We start from the raw sequence: 23361 nt of genomic DNA, 5'->3' as shown, positions 1-23361 counted from the left end.
GTCAAAACAACTTAACAAAAAAGGTAAAGTTGGAAGACTAACACTACTGATTATCAAGACTTATCATAAAGTTATAATAATCAAGAAAGTATGGTATTGACATGAAAACAAATCAATGAAATAGAAAAGAAAGCTTGTAAACACATACATACAGAAGTAGGCAACTCATTTTCAACAAGGCACAAAGCATTTCAGAGGAGGAAGATAGTCTGCTCAACAAATGGTATGGGAATAGTTGGATGTTTATACACAAAAACATGACCTTTGGCCCATACCTCAACCCACAATTAACTCAAAATTAAACATAAATCTAAATGAAAAATCTACAATTATAAAACTTTTAGAAGAAAATATAGGAAAAAAATCCTTAGTGACGATGCATTAGGCAAATGCAGCTTACATATAACATCAAAAGCATTTAAGGAAGAAAATGATAAATTAGGCTTATTTAAAATAAAAATCTTTTGTTCTTCAAGAGATGTTGCAAACAGAATAAAAACACAAACTGCATTCTAGGAGAAAATATTTACAGATCACGTATACAAGCTGGATCTCCCTTATCTGAATGCCTGGAATTTGAAGTGTCTTCGACTTAGGAGTTTTTCAGATCTGGGAATATTTGCTTGGATTACCAATTGAGATTCCCCAATCTGAAAATCCAACATTTTGAGTGTCATGTTCCAGATTTTAGAGCATTTTCAATTTTAGATTAGGGACACTCAACCTATAGCAGGCTTGTTTATAAAGGCCAAAAAGCTTCGAACACAGGGTCCATTAACAAGTCAATGGATAGTCAAAGTGTGGCATAGCCTTTCAACAAGATATTATTCAGCAATAAAAACTAACAACTACGAACATGCTACAATGTGAATGAACCTCACAATAACCATGCTGAATGGGGGAGATGGGTTTTCCTTTCTCTGTATTGTAGGGGTTCACAAGTGGACACACATGTTGAAATCTGTGAAATCGTACACTTTCTGCACACCTTGTTGTATGCCAACAAGGCTATTTTTAATAACGTTTCTTCTTCTTTTATTTGAAGGAAGAGAGAGAGAGAGAGAGACAGAGAGAAAGAGATCTGCCATCCACTGGTTCACTTCCCAAATGCTTGCAATAGCTGGGCCTCCCTCAGGCAGAAGCCAGGAACCAGGAGCCAGGAATTCAGCCTGGGTTTCCCGCAGGGTGGCAAGGACCCAAGTACTTGGGTCATCACATGAGGCCTTGCAGGCTGCAGTAGTGGCAGAGAAGCTGGGATTAGGGGCATAGCTGAGACTAAACCCAGCGCTCCATATGGGATGCAGGCATCTCAAGCAGTCTATTAACTGCTATGCCAAACACCTGGCCCTAAAGCTATATTTTTATAAAGGGAAAAAAGACACTGTTATCAACCAGAGAAATACCTTAACTGCCAGACCATGTAGGGTTATCCTGCTCTTGAGACTTCTGAAATTGGTCATGCTACATAGGATCCACAAGAGGCGGCCGTTTGGGGGATTTTGTATTTTAAATTCTGGTGTGAGTTAATACAAATAGAATTCACAAATCTTTGGTACATTGACATAATACAGCCTAAGTGACGTTAAATAGTAGATGTGGTACATATTGGTGTGTGGGGAAAAAAGAACCTCATGAAACACCAATTTCAGCTGTGTTTGCTTTCATTCTTTGATGCACCCCCCAGACAACCACCACCATTATCATCCCAAGCATGATCTTAAAGATATGCTCGACTAACCTCTTCCAAAAAAACAAGCAAATAAAATAGATAGAGCTAAGTGGCCTGCATAGAGAACATAACAATTAAGTAACACGCTTTGCTGGCTAAGTGTTGGTGACAGGATTTCTCCCTGTGATTCTGTCAGAATCCGGTGCCATACAATTGGCTAACCCCTTAGAACCCCACCTGCAGGAGCTGTCATTTTTCAGTAAGAAAGGACACCTGTGTACTGATCCATTAATTTCATTTCAGCGCTTGATGTCAAGTGCAGTTTTAAAACATAGTCTATCACTTCCAAGTGCTTCTTTAATCCACAAGGACTGGTTTTAGCGTTTAAACTAATTTATCCTAGACATAAAAAACCTTCTGCTTATTCTCGCAGATAATTGATTCTTGATTTGTTAAGATACTAAACATGATGTTTTATGCCCTGAAATACAAAACCCTTGGTGAACTCAATCTTGTGTCTCATGCAAAGCAAATGCTAACGTCTACTGCTTCAGCAGAGACAGCAAAGAGGAAGGAAGGAGCCACACTCTCCCTCCCTTGGCCCTGCTGCCAGCCCACAGGGAAGGTTTCTATCCTCCTGCAGTAAACATTGTCACTTGTCCCACAGCAGCTAAACGTGGAAGTCACACGGTGCTAGCTTCTCAAAGAAATGTGCCCCCTCAATTCTAAAGTAAATCCAAAAGTTAACCTCCCGCTCAAAGTTACCATCTCAAAGCAAAAGCTCACAGCAACCAATTCAGGCCACCTTGGAAATCAGGGCTGGGGAGGAGTTAGGAGCAGGCTGTGAATAGCATGACAAGGGCAATCCCAAAGCCCTCGATGACACACTAGAAGTTCAAATTCATTTCTTCCTCCTCAATAAAGATCACAAAGGCTATGCTATGCTATGTTAATATTTCCTGAAAGAGTGAGGACACTTGGACACATCTACAAAACACGCAAATACTTTTTGGAAGATCACATTATGACAATGCAGGCATTTTTTTAAAATGCAATACACGTTTGAAATTTTTTTATAAATATTTATTTATTTGGAAGGCACAGTTGCAGAGAAGAGAGAGGTAGAGACACAGAGAGAACCCTTCTATCTACTGGTTCACTCCCCAAATGCCCATAATGGCCAGAGCTGAACCAGGCCAAAGCCGGGAGCCAGGAGCTTCATCTGGGTTTCCCACGTGTGTACAGGGGCCCAAACCCTTGGGTCATCTTCTGCTGCCTTCCTAGGTGCACCAGCAGAGAACTGGATCAGAAGTGGAGCAGCCAGGACCCGAACTAGTGCCCATATGTGATGCTGGCACTGTAGGCAGCAGCTTAGCCCACTACACCACAGTGCCTGTCCCCACCTATCTGAATTTATTATCAGTATTTTCATTCTTAAAAAAATTAAAGGGCAGGCACTGTGGTGCAGGGGTAAAGCTGCTGTGTGCCGAGTGCCAATTCAAGTCCTATCTACTCTGCTTCTGGCTCAGCTCCTTGCTAACGCACCTGAGAAAGCAGAAGATGGCCCAAGTACTTGGTCCCCGTCATCCATGAGGGAGACTCGTGCAGTTCCTGGCCCTGGCTTCACCTTGGTGCAGCCCCTACCATCGCAGTCATATGGGGAGTGAACTAGAAGATAGAAGATCTCACTTTCTCTCTCTGTGTCACTCTGCCTTTCAAATAAATAAATCTTTAAAACTGACTAAAATAGTTATGTCTGTGTGCAATAAAATTCACACCCTTATTTCCCCATGTAAATCAAATTTATGGACTATAGCCAATGCTTGACTTGTATAGTTTGAGGCTTCATGTGTTGATAGTCATAAATTTTTGTGAGATACAGGAAGAGACAGAGCTCCCATCCACTGGTCCACTCCCCAAATGACCACACGACGGGGATCTGCCAGGGCTGGAGCAAGGAGCCAGGAGCAAAATCAGTGTCTTCAGGGTCTGCGCTGGGGCAAGATGAAGTCAGCAGCCAGGACCAGGAATTGAAAACAGGCCCTCCGATGTGAGACGCAGGCAGCTTGACCTCCAGGGTAAATGCTCACTCTTCCTTTGTTGAAATTCATTGGGGGGTATTAAGAGATTGGAAACTTGACCTGAGTGTGGCGTTCAGAGGCTGGGTGTTCAGGAAGTGACTAGGCTTAGACAGATTCATCAGGGTGCACCCCCATGACTGAATCCTGGTGATTTTATAAGCAGAGAAAGAGAGACAGACAGACACACGTGCACACTCCCTGTTCCTTGTCACATGATGCTCTGAGCCACTGCAGGACTCTGCCAGGAAAAAGGCCAACCCGCAACACTGCACCTCCAGAACTGGAGGCCAAAATAAACCTGTTTTAAGTTTGTTTATTTATTTATTTATTCAAAGAGCAGAACATCAGAGAGAGGGAGAGACAGAGAAAGAGAGAAACCCTCCATCCTTTGGTTCACTACCCAAATGCCCACAATGAGCCGGGCTGGGCCGGGCCAAACCAAGAGTGGGAAACTCCGTCCAGGTCTCCTCTGTGGGTTGCAGGGTTGCAAGTACTTAGAGTCAGCAGCCACTGTCTGGCAAAGCGCTCATCAGCAGGAAGCTGTCTCAGAAGTGGAGATGGGAATTGATCCCAGTCACTCAGTGTGAGATGTGAGCATCTCACATGGAGACTTAATAACCACTGCACCTTACACCCAACCCAAAAATACATCATTTGTTTTTTCTTTATAAACTAGTGCACCCTTGATATTTCATTATAGCAACAACAACAACAACAAACAGAGTAAGACAGACAACACAGCTTCTACAAGGGGGAGCACCCTTGGCTCAGCTGTGTATGGGATGCCATATTCTCTATCAGACTGCCTGGATTCCAGGACCTACCTTGCTCTCTGTTCCAGCTTCCCAGGAAGCAACAAGGGATGGCTCAAGTCCTTGAGTCCTTGACATTCATGTGGGAAACCCAAAGTGAGCTCCTTGCCTTGGTCTGACCCAGCCCCAGCTGTTGTGGGCATTTGGGGAGTGAACCAACGATTGCGTCTCTTTCTCTGTCTCTTGGCCTTGCAAATAAAAATAATTGTATGAAGCCTACACAGACTTCATCTTTCCGCTGTCAGCCAGAGGTTGTGTGGGTGATGTGGGAAAGAGGCAGAGCTCAGAGCGCCCCCCAGAGGAGTAGTGTGGAGTTGCCGACCTCCTGACACGGAAGTGTGGGAAAGCCATGCTCAAAGTGACTCTGTAGGGCAGCACGTTCAAGGCCATGCCTGAGCAGCACATCAAAAAATGACCCCAGGGTTCTCAGAGAGCAAGGGCCCAGAGAGAAAACCCTCACAGATATTTCTGCCAGACTGCAGCCACGAAGGGTCACAAAGCAGGGGCCGGCGCTGTGGCTCAGTGGGTTAAGCCTTTACCTGCAGCACTGGCATCCTATATGGGCACCAGTTTGAGTCCCAGCTGCTCCACGTTCAATCCAACTCCCTGATAATGCACCTGGGAAAGCAGCAGAGGATGGCCCAAGAGCTTGGGGCCCTGCACCCATGTGGGAGAGATGGAGGAAGCTCCTGGATTTGGCTTGGCCCAGTCCTGGCCATTATGGTCATCTGAGGAGTCAACCAGCAGATGGAAGATTCTCTGTCTGTTTCTCTCTCTCTCCCTTTCTGCCTCTCCTCCTGCCTCTGTAACCCTGCCTTTCAAATAAATAAAAGAACTCTTATTAAAAATAAAGTTACAAAGCAGGGAGTTTCATTCTCGGGGGTACAAACAGCACAGGAGCAGTGATCCAAAGGAGAAACCCAGAGGTACAGGTGCAGTCTTGCTTCTTCATCGTTCCTGTTCAGGCCACACAGGCCCAACTGGCTACCGCACAATGGGACAAAGAGAGGACAAGACACAGCACAGCTGCTCCACTCACATGTCCAGCTGGACAATGGATACATTTGAGCATTGCCAGGGGTGCAGCTGGACCCACAACACCCCACCAGGGTGGCTGTCACTCATCTCTTGAGTAGGCTGAGTCCACTCAGCTCCTGACAGTGCCAGGGGATGGACATGAGGTTTTCCCTTGGGCTGCAGTGTTAAGTACAAGCTTTTAAGAGGAGTTGGAGGGTGATGTGGCACAGTGAAGCAGTCACCTGATGTGGCATAGTGAAGCAGCATCCCATATGGGCACCTGTTCAAGTTCCAGCAGCTCCACTTCCAATCCTCCTCCCTGCTATTGTGCCTGGGAAAGCAGCAGAGGATGGCCCAAGTGCTCGGGCCCCTGCACTCACATGGGAGAACTATGGCTTTGCCCAGCCCTGCCTATTGTGGCCATCTGGGGAATGAATCAGCAGATAGATCAAACTCTGTGTGTGTGTGTGTGTGTGTGTGTGTGTGTGTAGCTCTTTCAAAAATAATAATAAAAAGGAGCTTGTAGCATTGTCTTCAGTATGTTCAACAAGCCCATGACTTAGGGACATCTATCCTGTATTTGACCCCTACTGTAGATGTTGACATGAAAATTCATGTCTTCTGACGAAACAAAACATGCCCACATTCTTGCTGATACCTGTGCTTCTAACTTAAACATATTGGCCTCAGGAAACAAAGGCTGGTGGGGCTGACACTGTGGCGTAGCAGGTAACACTGCTGCCTGGGATGCTGGGCACTAGGTCAAGTCCCAGCTCCTCCACTTCCAGTCCAGCTCCTACTAATGGCCTGGAAAAGCAGAAGTGCTTGGGGCCCTGCCAGCAATGTGGGAGACGCCGATGAAGCTCCTGGCTCTGGCCTGGGCCAGGTCTGGCTGTTGTGGCCATCTGCAGAGAGTGAACTAGTGAGTGCAAAATCTCTCCCTGAAACTCTGACTCAAAGAAAGGAAGAAATCTGCAAGAAAGAGAAAACAGGCTGCTTTCCAGGCCCTAGCAGTTAGGAACCCTAAATCAGGTCACGGTTCCCAACCAATTTGCTATTTGAACCCAAACAAGTCTCAAATCCTCTGAGTTATTCATGCCCCATTTATCAAATAAAAATATCATAAATCAGGTATCTCTTAAGGTTTCTTCGATGCCTAACATTTTCCTTGTGGACAGCTATGCTCTTCCACATTCTTTAACACCTGTCTGTCCCCAAACACAATTGGAAGAGTGACTTGTAGCCTATGATGGAAGTAACAGATAATTCTGGAAGAGGGGCCACTGGCCACCAGGAGTCAGTTCTCTCAAAGGTTGAAGACAGCGAGTCACAGCCAATGTGGAACCTGCCTCAGCAGCACATGCTGAAACCTCCATTACCAGCAGGGGGCACTGCCTGGAACCAGTCAAACCCCTACCCACAGACATGCAGTCAACCGCCCCTTTAACACTGTCCATTGAGGCAGAAGAGCCCCGCACAGAAGGCTACTCACAGGACCTGGATTTAAGGGAACCTCACCAGTCTACTTTGTGGTCTTTTACTTAACTCAATAGGAAAAGAATAAGTGACTTGGGGCAGAGGTGGGGTGGGGGAGAAGGCACCATTCCCAATATGGTTTTTTGTTTGTTTTTAGATTTTTAAAAATTTATATATTTGAGAGGTAGAGTTAGAGAGAGAGGGAAAGACAGAGAGAAAGGTCTTCCATCCTCTGGTTCACTCCCCAAATGGTGACAATGGCCAGAGTTGAGCCAATCTGAAGCCAGGAGCCAAGAGCTTCTTCCAGGTCTCCCACCTGAGTTCAGAGACCCAAGCACTTGGGCCATCTTCCACTGATTTCCCAGGCCATTAGCAGGGAGCTGGATCAGAAGAAGAGCAGCTGAGACACGAACTGGCACCCATATGGGATGCCAGTGCCACAGGTGGAGGCTTAGACTAGTATACCACAGTGCTGGCCCCCCAACATGTTTTATTTATGAAACAAAATACACAGAGTAGGCACCTGGCACCATGGTTGCATCACCCTACTTGAGGATATAGGCAGGAAGGCAGTGAGGAGCTGGGGACTCCCAGCATGTGTGCCACCGTCCTGCATGGACTGCGCCAAGCCCCACACCCTTCTGTGTAGACGCAGCCGCCAGGGCCCTGCCAGCTAGTAATATGCAATACAGCTGCAGGCTTGGCACACACACCCGCATCTTGCACCAGACGCTGTGACATCTCTGAGACTTCCAACAAGGGATACGGAAGTAGTTGGTACTCAAGCCCCAAGCCAAACCTCACCCCATTTGTATATCCAATTAAGTGCCACCCCAGTCCTATAAAAGGGTGACCCTGAAGTTTGCTGATCTTGCCTGCATTCCCATCTAAGTGTGAACTTTCCTTTTGCCTTTATTAAACTTTGCCTTCCTGCTCAATCTCTCCTCCCAGAATTCTTTCAAGCATTGAGAAACTGAACCAAGTCTAACCCAGGGTTCCATCGAAAACACCAGGACACCCATGTCCCACATCACAGTGCCTGGGATGCAGTCTTAGCCCTGCATCTGATTCTAGCTGCTTGGTAGTGCACACCCTGGCAGGCAGCAGGCATTGATCCAAGTAGCTAGGTCTCTGCACCCATGTGAGAGACTTGGACAGAGTTCCAAGCTGCAGGCATTTGGGTAGTGAACCAGAGGATGGAAGAGCTATCCCTCCCTATTTCTCCCTCTCTCTTTCTTTCTGTTTCCCTGGCTTACAAATAAAAATAAAATCTTTTTTTAAATTAAAAAACATACACTATTTATGGCATGCCATTGTTGTAAACACTCTAAAAAAAAAAACATTAATTGATTTAATCATCTAAGCAATTCCAGAATACGAGTTTATCTCCATTTTATAAAGAAACCAAGACATACAGAGTTTAAGTAACTTTCTGAAGGCCACGGCATTGGTTACATGGGAGAGATGATTCAAACTCAGGAGGTGTGGCTTCCTTCTCCTGGCTCTGAGACACTCCATAGTGATTACCTACAAAATTACAGATCTGACAAAGTGGCTTCAGTGACAAAGCAGATGTTCACCAACCTAGGCCAGCAGCTCTGTATGAGCCCCTTGCTGAACAGGGTTGCTCCCTGAAAAACCATCCCCAAACGCTGTTTGATTCAGATTTGCTAAGTGAATATCAAATGTAGAGCCTCCCCTCCTACCTTTAGGGAGGCAGAAGCCCACTCCACTCATCAGGCAGCCCCGGAAGCTGTCTGCTGAGGTGGCACTGCAGAGTCACCTTGAGAACTGGTCAAAGACATAGGAGCCTCCATCTTCCCATCCCCAAGACACACACACACACATACACTCCTACATTCATGCATGCAAACATGTACGCACACATGTGCCTACCCCCATGTAACACACTCACTCATGTGCACAACACACGCATACTCATGCATTCACCCAGGCAGGCTAGAGATTTTGATTTGCATTCCTGACGATCTTTGGAAACATATACATATTTTGATAAACACTACCCTTCCCCCTACCATTAACCCAACCATCTCTCTGGAACAAAACTAAAGAGTTCCTCCAATTTTCAAAGGTAAGAAGCTAGATCCCACATTGCTTCTGTCTCCCAAATCTCCTCCCTACCTACTCCACAGGAGATGAATACATGCATGATAAGGAATGCTGCAAATACATGCCAAATACCAACCTGGCTATTCAATGAATATATAAATGCAATTGACATTCCTCCCCAGTCTTGAATCCTCTCTTTACTCTCAGGATATATTACACTGCTCTCTTTTTACATAAACATGCCACTTTAAATGCTAATTCAGATGCAACACTCAATTTTCCCTTCGTTTTGTTTTTGGGTTTCTAACATTCAAAATGATACTGGACTTCCATTTGGCTCCAACAACAGATATTTTGAATCCTTGCTTCAATACTTGTAGGGGGTGGGTAGGCAGAAACCATGGAGGGAAAACTGAATTTATTTTAAAACTTATCCAAATATGGTTTACATGTCCTTTATTTTGCTTGAATTGAATTCCTCCTTTTTCTTTCAGGAAATGTTACCTTCACCTTGTTGAAAATCTCATAAATCTATTTCAAATCAGTTGTAAAACCAAGGTGATTCTTTCTCCTTGCATGCTAGAAATAACCTCATTTTACTCCAACTACTTTTCTAAACTGGCACCCAAGGCAGTTAGCTCCAAAACATAACAGGCTTGAACGTAAGTCTTCGTTTGAAAAAAATACAAAGACTAATATATTCCAATTACATCAACCCAAGCCTATTCAATTACTTAGAAGTGACTTTCAACCTTGTTTCAAAATGAGAACTCCCAATCTCGAAGTACCCTAATCCAACGCATGCAATTCAATATATCTGCTATGAGGCTAATCCAATCTCCTAACACTAGCAGGCTCAGCTCCTCTGCAGAGATTCAGGGGCCACGGGGTCTCCCTGCATCTATAGTCCTAATCACTCTGATAATACTCTCTCCCTCCTATCTTCCTTCATTGTTCTTTCCATTCCTTGTGTTCTCTGCTACCTCTGTGTAAGAAGGCAAAATTACAAAGAGGTAAAATAAGTTTATCATCCTTTTCGTGCATTGATTAAATATTCATGTGGCAAAATGGTTCACAACACCTGCTCAGCTGTCTATTAGTTCTGTCTCTCGCCAGTGCACCCATTAGTGAATCACCATCCGCTGTGTTCAGTGGCACCTGGCCCAAAGATGCATCTGAACAGAAGACATCTTCAAGATCCAAATGGATGAAATGCCAGTGCCGGATGTCTGGCACTGTGGCAGGTGCATTTCACATGGATATGCCCTTTGTGGAGAGGGAGAGCAGCTTCTCAGGGTAACAGAAACTGCCAGCTGCCAGGAGGCACCCACCTGACTCGTTCCACGGCCAGCCCTCCTCGACTAACCATCCCCCAGAGCAATATTGAAGAAAAAGGGGAATGCAGAAGGAACGCGAAAACGCTACGCAGAGGACGACTGTCAGTAGACACTAATATTATTAGTTCATGAAATTTAAGCCAAGACTCTCGAACTGCCTCTGGGGTAGTTTCAATGCTCCCAGCAATTCCTCAGCACACAGAAATACTCTTTCCCAGGACGACTGTGTGCACAAGCAGCTACTCTGCACTGGGCTCCAGCTGCTGGATAGCCTCAGACAGCATCTTTAAAACAGATGTGACTCAGAAACCTCCCAAGCGGCAGTCACTGCTTCCACTACAATAGTGAGAGTGGCTGACAACTGTATGGATCACAGACTTACAGGGCCCATAACAAGGTGGAGGAAACACTATTTTAAGTAGCAGGGAGAATCTATTTGCCAAGGACGGATAGTGTAGTTTCCATGTTTGTGTAGAAAATTCTGAAAGATCATGAAAAAGTAGGAGGGAGCTAGCCCCAGCCAACTTCCAGCTCCTCTCTGCAGGGTACAAACACTGCCTGAGCGCTCTAAGGAATTCCATGAAGAAAGAAGCCTCACTGTCTTGGACAGCTGTTTATTTGGGTAATTGACAAAACACAGGAGTGTTCTTTAAAAGTAAATGGTGAACCCTGCTCAAGGCAGATAGATACTTAAACCTAGTAAAATCTCTGGGTTACAAACATAGTTCAAGAATCATTACAAAAGTAGTTTCCTGCCAAGAATGGAAAAAAATTTAGCTTAACTTTGTAGGTTATCTGGAATTTAAATAAATAAGTTTTTAAAATAGTAAATAGTGGTCAGGGCCAGTGCTGTGGTGTCGTGGGCTACGCCTCTGCCTGAGGGCTGGCATGCCATATGGGTGCTGGTTCAAGTTCTGACTGCTCCACTTCCAGTCTAGCTCTCTGCCATGGCCTGGGAAAGCAGTGGAAGATGGCCCAGGTCCTTGGGCCCCTGCATCCACGTGGGAGACCTGGAAGAAGCTCCTGGCTCCTGGCTTGGGATCGGCTCAGCTACAGCAGTTGCAGCCATTTGGGGAGTGAACCAGCAGATAGAAGACTTCTCTGCCTCTGCCTCTCTGTAATTCTGCCTCTCAAATAAATAAATAAATCTTTTTTAAAAAAAATAAAGGGGGAGGGAGTAAATGGTGGCTGTCAGAGACACCTAGGTTGTGTTCTTCAGTACCCATTAGCTCACCTCTGGGGCTTTTCCATTTTCTTCTACTTTCTTTGCCTGAAAGCCAACTTCTCCCAGAGAATCCTTCTACTTAGCAATGTCATTTCAGGACTAAAGTTCTAAATGTGAGTGAAGCCTTAGACAAGAGACCCACGGCACTGATGGTACTTATAAATACCAACTGCTCAGGATAGTATTAGAAAGATCAAATCAAAGGGACATCAAGAGAGGCTACTCAGTCCACACCACATTCAGAACATGCAGGATCTGACACCAGAGGCCCAGCCGTGGGTCCTGATAGCGCAGGTGCAGTGAACGGAGACGGGGAGCAAGCAGAAGTAGGCAGGGCCCATTCAGGTTGCCCGCAGGAGGCTCACTGCATAGTGGGGGGACGCAGATGGCATGCATTCTACAAACATCCACTCCGGAAAAGTTGCTGTACTGGGCACTGTGGTGAACCCGAAGAGCAGTCCACCAGAATTCTCTCTCTAAAAAGGGTTAAAACGCTAAAGCAACAAATCCAGCTCTGAAGTTGAGTATTACAATGTCCACTAAGGAAGCTATTATCTCATTGCTTCATCCAAGGCTCCCAGGTAGTTCACAATAAAGTGTTCCAAGAGCACAAAATTTGTCACAATTTTTTCTAGGCTTAGACATTAAGTAACAATGTTGCCACATCTGACAGTCCAATTATTGCAAAATCTCACTCATGTGGGCCAATCCTCATCATGAGACAACACACACACACACACACACACATGCATAAAGAATTCACCACAGATACGGTATTTTCTTGGTCAAAAGAAATTATATATTAAATTGTATATTTTTATTTTTGAGTCCCTACAAATATTTTAATTTTACTTTTATGCAGTCACTGAGTATTTTAAATAAAAATATTCTATGAATACCAAATTGTAAAAGATATACTATAAACACTTATGCATATATTACCCCATTAATGGTATATATGGAGCTCCCTATAGAGTGCTTTCAAATCCCTTGTCTTTTACTGCCTCCTGTTAAGTAACCTTAGTGATAAGCTTGCTTCCTGTGCATCTTTTACACTTTCACTATGCATGTTTATATTCAGCAACGTCATGATATACTGTTTCACATCCTTTTAATTTTACTATGTAAATGTTTTTATCCAGAAGTTGCTTTTAGCTCTGGTTCATCACTACTACATTTTTGAGGATCATGCCTACTGATGCATGCATCCTCATCATTTTACCTGGTGTATAATACTTCATCGTGATTCTATCATTACTTTGATAGGCAGCTGGGAGGGAGGAAGGGAGGAGCATGACAACTTTAACTTCAAGGAGAATGTCAGGCAAAGGGCTGAAAGAATCTAGGATCAAGGTCTCAGTGCATGGCTACTCTTCCATGGGATATGCAGCTACAATAAATCAGTATAGGAAGCTGGAGTGCAGGAGCTGGTAAGACCGGGGATCCTATGTGGAGTTATTTGGCTATTTAATAACATCTTCCCTTGACTTCTTTTGTCTATTGCTCTTTGTATCTTAAAAAAGGTCACACTGCCTTTGCAAATTTTAAAACGTACAAGAAACAAGAAGGTTGCCATCTGAGTTTTTATCAAAATAAATGTAAACTACAAATTATTTTTAGATAGAGCAGTTTGCTTTCTCAGACTTACAAGTAATAAAAAGAGCATATGTTCTGTATTCTTTTATTTGTGAAAGCTTTAATTTAAATGTTTTTATGACTCTAAAAATTATCTTTCAACTTAAGACAATATTCAAAAAACATCTCATAAACTTTAAGTTTCAGAATGATGAAAATGCAATTTAAGGTATTATCCTTCAAGACACACAAATTAGAAGCAGATCTACTGAAATAAGGCACTGTCTTCCCAAAGTACAATGTTTCTGACAAGTTCAATCACATTACCATGGAACCAAAGACAATGAGGAAAAGAAACATGGTACTGTGTGTGCTTGCTGTTAGTGTGTAGAAGGACTCAGCAGAACAGCAGGGCCAAATTCCCAATCTTTCTGGAAGAATGCTCAAAAAATCTGAAAGCGTTTATGCAGGAGGCATTTGTACAGTCAATAAACTAAGAAAGCCTTAACAGTTTTAATAATCAGGTACCATGATGTGGGCTGTTACAGCTAATAAGGATACACTTGTGCCCTTCTTCATTAGATTGGCATTCAAATCGCTGCAGCATTCATTTTAAAAAAAAATATTTTCTTTACAAGTCATAAAAGAGGCTTGCATGAGCAGAATAATGACTGGCATTCTGTATGGTGTCACAGAAATTATAGAGTGGCATTGGTTCTACAACAGCTATATCAGGCATCATTAATTCTTTGGGGAGTATTTGTACTTAATAGAAAATATAAAACGCCATATTTATTTTTGGTTTGCTTCACTTGGAAGTATTAATTGTTCCATAGTTCACTAAAAGAAAGGTAGCTCTGTGTTGACCTATCTCATCACCTGGATAACCAACTGATTTTTATTAGGAAAGGTGTTTCTAAATGAGTCATGTAATTCTAACTTTCTCCAACTATGAGCTCAAAGCAAGGTCTTCAAACAAACTTACTTCATATGCCTTTTTTATTAAAGAGTTCATTCTCTCACGCAGAAGAAAAACATTTTCTTTCATCAGCAAGTATTTTTACATCAACTCATGGCTATCAGTTAACATCACTAGCATTCAGACTTATTCAAGTGCAGAAAGAGAAAAAGCCTTATATTTGCTAACTAGCATGATTCTTATAAGACTTATTGAAAATGCACTAATATGATAACTCAGAAACAGGAAGAAGAGAGAAAAAACCTGAAGGAAAAACTATTGTAAAGAATAAAAGCAAGATTTGATCACCGTTTTAGTTTTCATAAAAGGATTAGAAGAAAAATGTAGGGTATTTAATAAATAAAATAAAAATAAAAATCTCAAAAAGTGAGATTTTTCCCATAAAAATGTTTCACATAGCTTCATTTCTATGTGTCTTATTTGTCATTATGATGGGAAATATCAAAAGCTTAGACTCTCCCAAAGTTTAGGCAAGAGAATCTCCTAATCCTGAAAGAGAAGTTGGAAGAATTTAATTCTAGGCATGTTTTCTATGGCAAACTAGAATAAATTAGCATACAGAAATGGAAACTGGGAGCTGATGACAATTTATCTGGCACATTCCCTAACGATAATGAGCCAGTGTCCATCTAACAGCCTAAACTTGTATAAAAAGCAGGAAGCAACACGCATAACCAAATGTTCACAGCTAATGAATATTAGGTTCCTATACACAAAGGCTGAGAAGTACCAGACTTTAGCCAATAGCCAATAGAGTGAATCCTATTTTGCAAAGGTCACCAAATATTTTTTCTAATCCTCCATGATGAGATTTGCAGAAACATAACTCAAACATTTTTTTTTTAAAGAACTCCCCAATCTGGTAAACTTATTTAATATAAATCAGACACCTAATGCAAATACTTCTAGACCAGCCATTACACAGCACCAGTTGATAACAAATCTACCTTAAATGTAGTGGTCTACTAAGGGCAGTTAAATACATTCTGCAACTCTGTAATGAAAAATACTATGACTGATGCAAATATATTATTGGCTTTAAAAATGGCTGGAACACATTATAAGGAAGTCAAGTCCAAGTTCACAAATCTATCATGTTAATATAAGAGCATTACCTGAATCAGGATTAGCTGATAATACCTTCCATCAATTCAAATGCAAATGTACATAATTTACTCTGCATAAAATCCATGGTGTAAAGAACAATCACGGATTTCCAGAACATACAGATGAGTGCTCATTCTTGATTCAGATCAATTTATACTATCTTCACATATAATAGAATTTCTAAAATGACATTCTCCCAGGAATATGCATTTTCATTTGCAACTTTCATAAGGAACCCGAGAAGTTATCATGGAATCGTTACTATTTGACTTTTCCAAATAAATTCAAAGGTTTTTGTTTTCTTAATTCTATGTATTATCATTAATTTTTTAATTGCCAATAAAAAACCAATAAGTCAGAGAACAACCCACATTAGGAATTATGCCAAAAGAAAACAAGGGAACAGAGTACTACTACTTACAGACTTCCTCTTCGGGGCAAACTCAGCTCCTTCTGCAAAAGAAAGAAAACACATACAGGAGATGTTCCATCAACCTCAGACTACCAGGACACCGAATGGATAACATAACATGTACCATCCTTCATTATGGTTGATTTGGCATTTTCTATACAGAAAAGATTTTAACGCTGGATCCCTTCTTACATTGCCCCTTTTACACCGTGCGTCTAAGGTAAAAACACAGTTTATCTGAATTCCAGAGGACACAAAGCATCAATCCCCTCAAAGCAACTACAGTCAAATACTATGTTGAGCTACACAGACTATAATTAAGCCCACGGGAAATCTGAGTAACCAAAGGACTTAACCAAACAGGAAACAGACATGAGAAGCAGGAGAAATTTTACAGAGTTGTAATTAAATGAAAGGTGAGCTGAAAAGGGCAATCAAATCAGAAATAAATTCGTCCAAGACAGGTGGAGACTACAGATTATACTTTATTATTTTTTTTAAAAAGATAAAGCAAAAGGTTTCCTCTGGTATTACTTCTCAAAACACACGTAATTTATCATTTGGGCTATTGAAAAGTAGATTCAAGAGCCTGTAAGAGGTAACCAGACAGCCACAAAAATTACTGCAATGTCTGCATCTTAAAAGAGTACTCCGACATTTATCTCAAATGAGGAACAGAACTTCCCTAATAATCACAAAGAGGCTATGGGAAAACCATAGAAACAAACCAAGCGAACAAAACTGGATTCAGAAAGATGTCCAGCCACGAATGAAGTTTTTAGAAGCCCACCTACTCAAGAGTGGTTACTCGACAACAATGGTAATAGAATAGAGAGCAATGAGTTTCTGACTATTTAAACAACAACAACAAAAAAATGGAGTGCACTATAAATTCAGCAGATCCAGTTGGATCCATTTGGTTATTCATTACTGTGATTCTACTTTTTGCCTTTCAGGAGCTCAAACACTATATTTTGAAAGGTGTCCCTTCCTCGCCACCCTCTTCCCCAGTTTTAAACTCAGCTTTCCTGTGTCCGATTTTTACTGGATCCTTAAATGTGTGGAATGAACAGCAGGCTCAGATGTCACTTGTAAACAGTGCAGTTCACTCCAGCATGGCTTATACAAAACGGCCTTGGGGGCATCAGAGGAGAGGGAAGGAAAACTTTGATACGTTGCCTTAAATTCAGGATGCCTGACTTCTTAACCGGCAAACCTGTTTCCACGGCAGGGTTATATTAATCACATCCCTGTCTAATAGCGAGAGGAACAATCTACAATTTGAGGAATGAAGTATCATCTTCTTCCTCTCAATAGCTAACATTTTCTTTTTGAGGGCAGCAGGGTTCAGGGACAATGTGCTTTCTTTGCTTTGCTTTGTTTTCTCTCTAATCCCTGACTACCCCCAAGAAATTATAGTGTTTGGCGAATCTGGCTCCCTGAGTCTGAAAAATAAGTATACCTTCATTTACCAAAGACTTCACAGACAAGGGAATGTCTCTGGCCAAGGCAGTTTTCCTTTAGAACCGAACTGTTCATAGAAAACCATGCAGCAATTGTCTACATGTGTAACTTTGGTTATGACAAGCACTGAGAAATTAATTTTGTATGCATGTTGAAACAACTTTCTGTGGCACAGCAAGTAAAGCTGACACCCGTGACGCCTCCATCCAACACTGGCGCAACAGTTCAAGTCCCAGCTCTTCCAGTTCCAAGCCAGCTCCCTGCTAATGCACTGGAAAAGCAGAAGATGGCCAAACACTTGGGACGTCCATCCAGAGGCAGATCTAGTTGGAACCCTAGGCTCCTGGCCTCAGCCTGGACCAGTCATGGCTTTTATGGCCATTTGGGGAGTGAACCAATGTGTGGACGATCTCTCTCTCTTTCTCTACCTCCCTCCCTTCCTCCCTCCCTCACAGTCTACCTTTCAAAAAAAAAAAAAAGAACTCACTAGAAGCAGCAGCTCACTGGATCTTTTCCTTCATAAAGAAAGTAAAACCTGTTGCATACCAAAAGGGCTAAGCCCAAATTGGGTAACTCTGCTCTGTCCAGTTGATTGGACAGCAGCATAAAAGATACTGGAGGTGTTGCCATTAATAACAAAAAAATAAATAAGTCAGATGTTACTGCAACTAAGTGAGTCTAAGTAAATAGATCACCCAGAAGACAGAACAGGGAACAGGACACAGGCATGAGTCCAACAGCTCAATCAATCATATTCTATACCAAATGACCTGACCATAACCTGGCAACTTGGCTCTAAGGAAAAGCTGCTGAAACAGTGAGATAAGGATAAAAAACCAACTCTGTTTCTAATCAGAAGTCTTTCCAGCAGGGCCAGAATTCTGAGTTCTAAACAAGGGGAAAGGTTACAGTGGGTAACCCAGGGCTGCAGCTCCACGGGACGGTGGCTCAGATGCCTAGGCTCGGAGCAGAGGACATTTAATCGGCCACTGTCAACTGACCTGAAGCCATCACGCTAACCAAGCTGAAGGAGCTAATCCACCTGACGCCTTCAGTGTCAGGCTCAGGCCTGGAAACTCAATTTGGTAGCAAATTGGAATCAGATGTGATGGTAATAAAGTGAGCGAAATGAATGTGCTGTGACCAAGACCTTGTGAACAGTGGCTGCAACGGTCTGCAGCTATCAGTTGCAAACTGAGTATGGGCACCACAGGCTGATAAATGCGCACTGGCCAGACACCAAGGAACAGCATCCAGGCACGGCACTGCCACAGCCCCGACGGCACTTCGCGTACTTGTCCTCATTTTGTTTTCTTAATATCAGCATAAGGTCACCACCACGTGCTCAGATAATTAGATCAGACTTGCGGCATGGGTCGGAGTCAGACACCAAAGCTTGTGCTTGGGTCCTGTGGAACGTGTGTGCAAATGTCAGTGGCAGGTAAGAATCAGAGAAAGGAAGAAGGACGGGAAAAGGGACGAAAAGGGCAAGAAGTAGCCAGCTGAGCTAAACACTTATCGCTGGGTTAAAGACTTAATATACTTAGGAAGACTGAAAATGGTTTCAATTATCTTGACTGATATTGACGACTCAGCGCCTTTAATATTCCTTAGAGTCCCTGCGGAGCAGTATTTGCTTCATACCAAATCCTCAGCCCCCTTTCCCAAAGTGCTAACGAGCAAATACTCATGCTGAAAATAAAGCCGCAGTAAAGTTAACCATTTCTGAGAACCCTGTTATCTTCTCGAGGTCTCTCAAGAAGATCTGAAGGTACCAAAGGGGTTTTTGAAACCAGGAAGAGAATTCATGGAGAGTCGAGGAACACCAGAGGGACAAACAAGTGAATCTGCCCCTCTCTCCCCGCATGCTCATCTCCAAAAGAAAATACCTTGTTTCTTTCTTGAAGACAGTAAATAGCTACTTTGACATGTACGATGTCCACAGTCACTTTCTATTTATTGCATTTGGTAAGAATTTAACAGTGACGCCCACACAAATAAAACAATATGGCTACACATGTCACATGTGTCCGGAGAATCACTGAGGTATTCTTTGTCACTGACAGGCCAAAGTATGATTTAAAGGAGAAAGCTAGGGCTGGGGTTGCAAGGGGTGGTTTGAGCTGCTGTATCCCTATCAGAATGCCTGTTCGACTTTCGGTTGCTCTGTTTCTCATCCAGCTTCCTGCTAATGCACCTGGAAAAGCAACTGATCATGGGCCAAGTACTTGGATCTCTGCAACTCACACAGGAGACCCTGATGGAGTTCCTGGCTCCTGGCTTAGGCCTGGCCCAGTCCCGCCTGTTGAGGGTCTTTGGGGGGTGAACCAGCAGATGGAGATCGCTTTCTCTCTCTCTGTCTCTCTCTCTCTCTCTCTGTTACTCTGCAGTTTGAATAAACAAATAAATAAACCTTTAAGAAAAGAGAAAGGAGGAGTATTGAAGTTGAAATAGGGGCTGGCATTGTGGAGTAGCAAGTAAAGCTGCCACCTGCAGCACCAGCATGCCATATGGGCAATGGTTCAAGACCTGGTTGCTCCACTTCTCATCCAGCTCTCTGATAATGCACTCGGGAAAGCATGGAAGATGGCCCAAGTCCTTGGGCCCCTGCACCTACATGGGAGATCCAGAAGAAGCTCCTGGATCCTGGCTCCTGGCTTTGGTCTGGCCCAGTTCTGGCCATTGAAACCATCTGGGGAGTGAACCACCAGATGGAAAATCTCTCTCTGTCTTTCCCTCTCTCTCTGTAACTCTGCCTTTCAAGTAAATATATAAATCTTTTTTAAAAGTTGAAATAATATAACAATACTTCAAAAGAAATCATGGATAATTGAGTTAAAAGATGAGTTTAATGGAGGGCATTTAGCTAATTGTTAAGAGGCCAGTATTGGCCAGCACCACAGCTCACTAGGCTAATCCTCTGCCTGCGGTGCCGGCCCCCTGGGTTCTAGTCCCTGTCGGGGCACCAGATTCTGTCCCGGTTGCTCCTCTTCCAGTCCAGCTCTCTGCTGTGGCCCTGGAGTGCAGTGGAGGATGGCCCAAGTGCTTGGGCCCTGCACCCGCATGGGAGACCAGGAGAAGCACCTGGCTCCTGGCTTCAGATCAGCGTGGTGCGGCGCAGCGGCCACTGGGGGATGAACCAACGGAAAAGGAAGACCTTTCTCTCTGTCTCTCTCTCTCACTGTCTACTCTGCCTGTCCAAAAAAAAAAAAAAAAAAAAAAAAAAAAAAGAGGCCAGTATCCCCACATCAGAGCCCTTGAGTTCCAGTTCTGCCTCCACTCTCAATTCCAGCTTCCTGCTAACACACCTGAGAGGTAGCAGGTGATGGCTCAGTAGTTGGAGTCCTGCCACAGGCATGGGAGACCTGGACTGAGCTCCTGATTTTGGCCTGGCACCAACCTGCCTACTGCAGGCATTTGAGGAATAAATCTGTAGATAGAAGATCTGTCTCTTTGTTTCTCTGCTTTTCAAATAATTATTTTAAGATATTTATTTTGACAGAAAAAAATTGAAACCCATGCATAGTTTTTTCATAATATGCATTTCCAGGACAACTGAAAGAAGCCACACACATACTCTCTCCTCTAAGTGGCAGAGCTTAATCCTCCTCCATTAGGGGGACTGGGGCCTCGGGACTCATTCCCAAAGCCCGCAGCAGAGAACAGGAGCAATGGCAGCATCACAGTGGGGAAGTCACGTGACCAACAGCAGCATCACCAGCAGCCAGCTGTGCTGCCATCAGGTGCCCGCCGAGAAGACGTGCAAGGGACTTTCCGCCCCTGCGGATTCTCCCGAAAAATCCCCAACTCGGGTCGACCCGTGAAAGAGCATTAGGCAAACCCAAACGGAGGGGAGTTCTACAAAACATCTGTCGAGCACTCTGTAGAACTGCCACGGCTGTGAAAAACCAGGAAAAATCCCCAAACTCACAAATCAGAGGAGACCAAGGAGACAGGACCACTGAAGGCAATGCGGGGTCTTGGATTGGATTCTGGGTCGGATAAAGAGCGTTAGTGCAGAACCTGGTGACACCCAAATAAAACAGTGTAGCTTATAGTTCTGGTTGTGATAAAGACATTAGGTTATATAATATGTTCCCATTAAGGGAGCAAGGGAAAGGGTATGGAGGAACTGTTGGGACCATCTCCCAACTTTCCCATAAATCCAAAATTACTCTAATTTTGTTTAAAGTGTATCAAAATGGGGAGGCAGGGAAAAATGAAGATTGGCAGGTACAAGGGTGAATGGAGAATGAAAGAAACAAATAGATGTCCAAATATACTAAGCTTATTTTAGGGTAATACTTGAAATCAACTTTTGAGGGAATTAAAGAAATCATCTAGCTAAGAGAAGACTGTGGCTAGGATCAGCAGTGAAGATGTGAAAAGCCTTAGGGTTGAACAGAGTTTTTACAGAAGTTTATAAAAGAATGATTTGTAGGGCATGAAAGAGAAAACCGGGAAATGTCTACAGTCTTCGGCCTGGGCAAAGAGAGTCGGTCTTGTTTGGACACATGATGTTCAAGGTGTCTGTCCAGAATTATTCCAGGTAGAAGTTTCCAAACAGTCCACTCTGTGTAGGAATCTAAGTTCAAGAAAGAGGTCAGGGCTGGAGAGAAATTTTGGACATCACCACGTCAGATGGCCCATAAAGCCATGAGGTGGGATGAGCTAAAAGTACAGGTGGAGGAAGCAGGAGACCTTCAGGACCAAGGCAAACACACCCCTTTACCACTCGAAATCAAGAACTGAAATCAGTGTACCAGAGAGGCTGTCTGCACACTACCCCCGAGTCATGAACACAGGTGTCTACTGATAGATGCATGGGTCTGTAAAATGTGGCAGAGATCCACAATCCTGAAAACCCAGGAAATCTGCTCATTTCCCACAACACATGGATGGACCTAGAGACCACTATGTGGTGATGGCACTTACAACAGACAGGCTGGTAGAAGGAGTGGGTAAAATGGTGGGTGCCGGAGGCTGCAGGGGGCACAGGGGCAGGTAATAGGCAAAGGACAGGCTTTGGTCAAGGCGACAAAGCTAGAGTTAGCATAGGAGGAGGAGCCCTGCTGATCGATTGCACAGCAAAGTGAAAGCAATTCATGCATATTTTGAAACAGCTAAAAAGATTGTCAATGTTCTCAGCAAAGAAATGGTAAATATTTGAAGGGATGGCTATATGATGCAGCCTCATCCGATCAGTCCACAGTAAACATCCAAGTCCTGAAACATCCCACGGATCCTCAGACCTAAATGCAGTTATATTTGCCAATGTAAAATTAAAGTGTTACAAAGAAAATGGAAAAGAGAGGACTGTGCCACATATGGTTCAATGGTCTGTTTCACTACAAAGCAGCTGAGGGCCTTTGAAATAATACAAACTGAAGGAGGCTTGACAAGTAAAAATCTCTTCAGCTGGCCAGATGTCAGCACTCTTGAAGGCACAGGATGGTTAGGCAAATCAAGTCAGAAGATGGGTAGGAATCAGGAAATTAAATGTAGAGAATGCAGCCACATCCGGCAAGGACCAGGTAGCAAACCTCTGCCCCCTAGCAGCCTGGGGAGCCTGGCCTCCAGGAAGCATCTACCAGTGCCTGCACTTTTCCCTCAGGCCGGGCAGGTCCCTGTGAATGTCAGCCTGACCACACCTGGGGCTCTGCCCCAGCTGCCAAGTAGGCAAGAAAAGGAACACGGGCTCCCTTCTTTAGCACAGTGGGCAGCAGGGCCAAGGGAACCAAGATACAGACGCCGGGAGTGACTACAAAAATGGACAGGGAATTCAGAAGTTGGGCAACTTTTGCCTCCCCCACTCCTTCCATCAAAAACCTGGTCCACAAATAGAGCGGCAAGGTCCAGCCTATACCATTTCCTCACCACCACCCAGATACCAGCAGATTTCAAGTTCTTGTGCTCTCCTGCTGTCATCTTTCGTGCACCGGTTAACAGTGGTCCCAGTCTGTCATGGTCAGTTACTGCAAGTAATTTAAGGAAACAGTTCAGTGAGCTGGGATGTGACAGCCAGTGGATCAAGAATTGTTAGGGACACATAACAAGAAAAACAAAATACGTTGAAAAGCTAGTTGGGAAACACACACACACACACACACACACACACAAAAGAGCTAATGCAGGTA

At 43.6% G+C, this 23361-nt stretch overlaps 1 protein-coding gene across 12 annotated transcripts in view; it reads right to left on the bottom strand.

Annotated features, from left to right (window-relative positions):
- Positions 1 to 23361, bottom strand: part of MAST4 (microtubule associated serine/threonine kinase family member 4) — a 623219-nt gene that overhangs the window by 268654 nt on the left and 331204 nt on the right. For all 12 annotated transcript variants that reach the window (XM_051853667.2, XM_051853671.2, XM_051853668.2 and 9 more), the window contains one exon: positions 15770 to 15801. In XM_051853667.2, coding sequence (XP_051709627.2) covers positions 15770 to 15801 — 32 coding nt within the window. The remainder of the gene's footprint in view (positions 1 to 15769; positions 15802 to 23361) is intronic.

Source organism: Oryctolagus cuniculus, chromosome 14 (assembly GCF_964237555.1).
Source record: "Oryctolagus cuniculus chromosome 14, mOryCun1.1, whole genome shotgun sequence".
Taxonomy (NCBI): Eukaryota; Metazoa; Chordata; class Mammalia; order Lagomorpha; family Leporidae; genus Oryctolagus; species Oryctolagus cuniculus.
The sequence above is the reverse complement of the archived record's forward strand: the minus strand, read 5'-3'. Positions and strand labels throughout refer to the sequence as shown.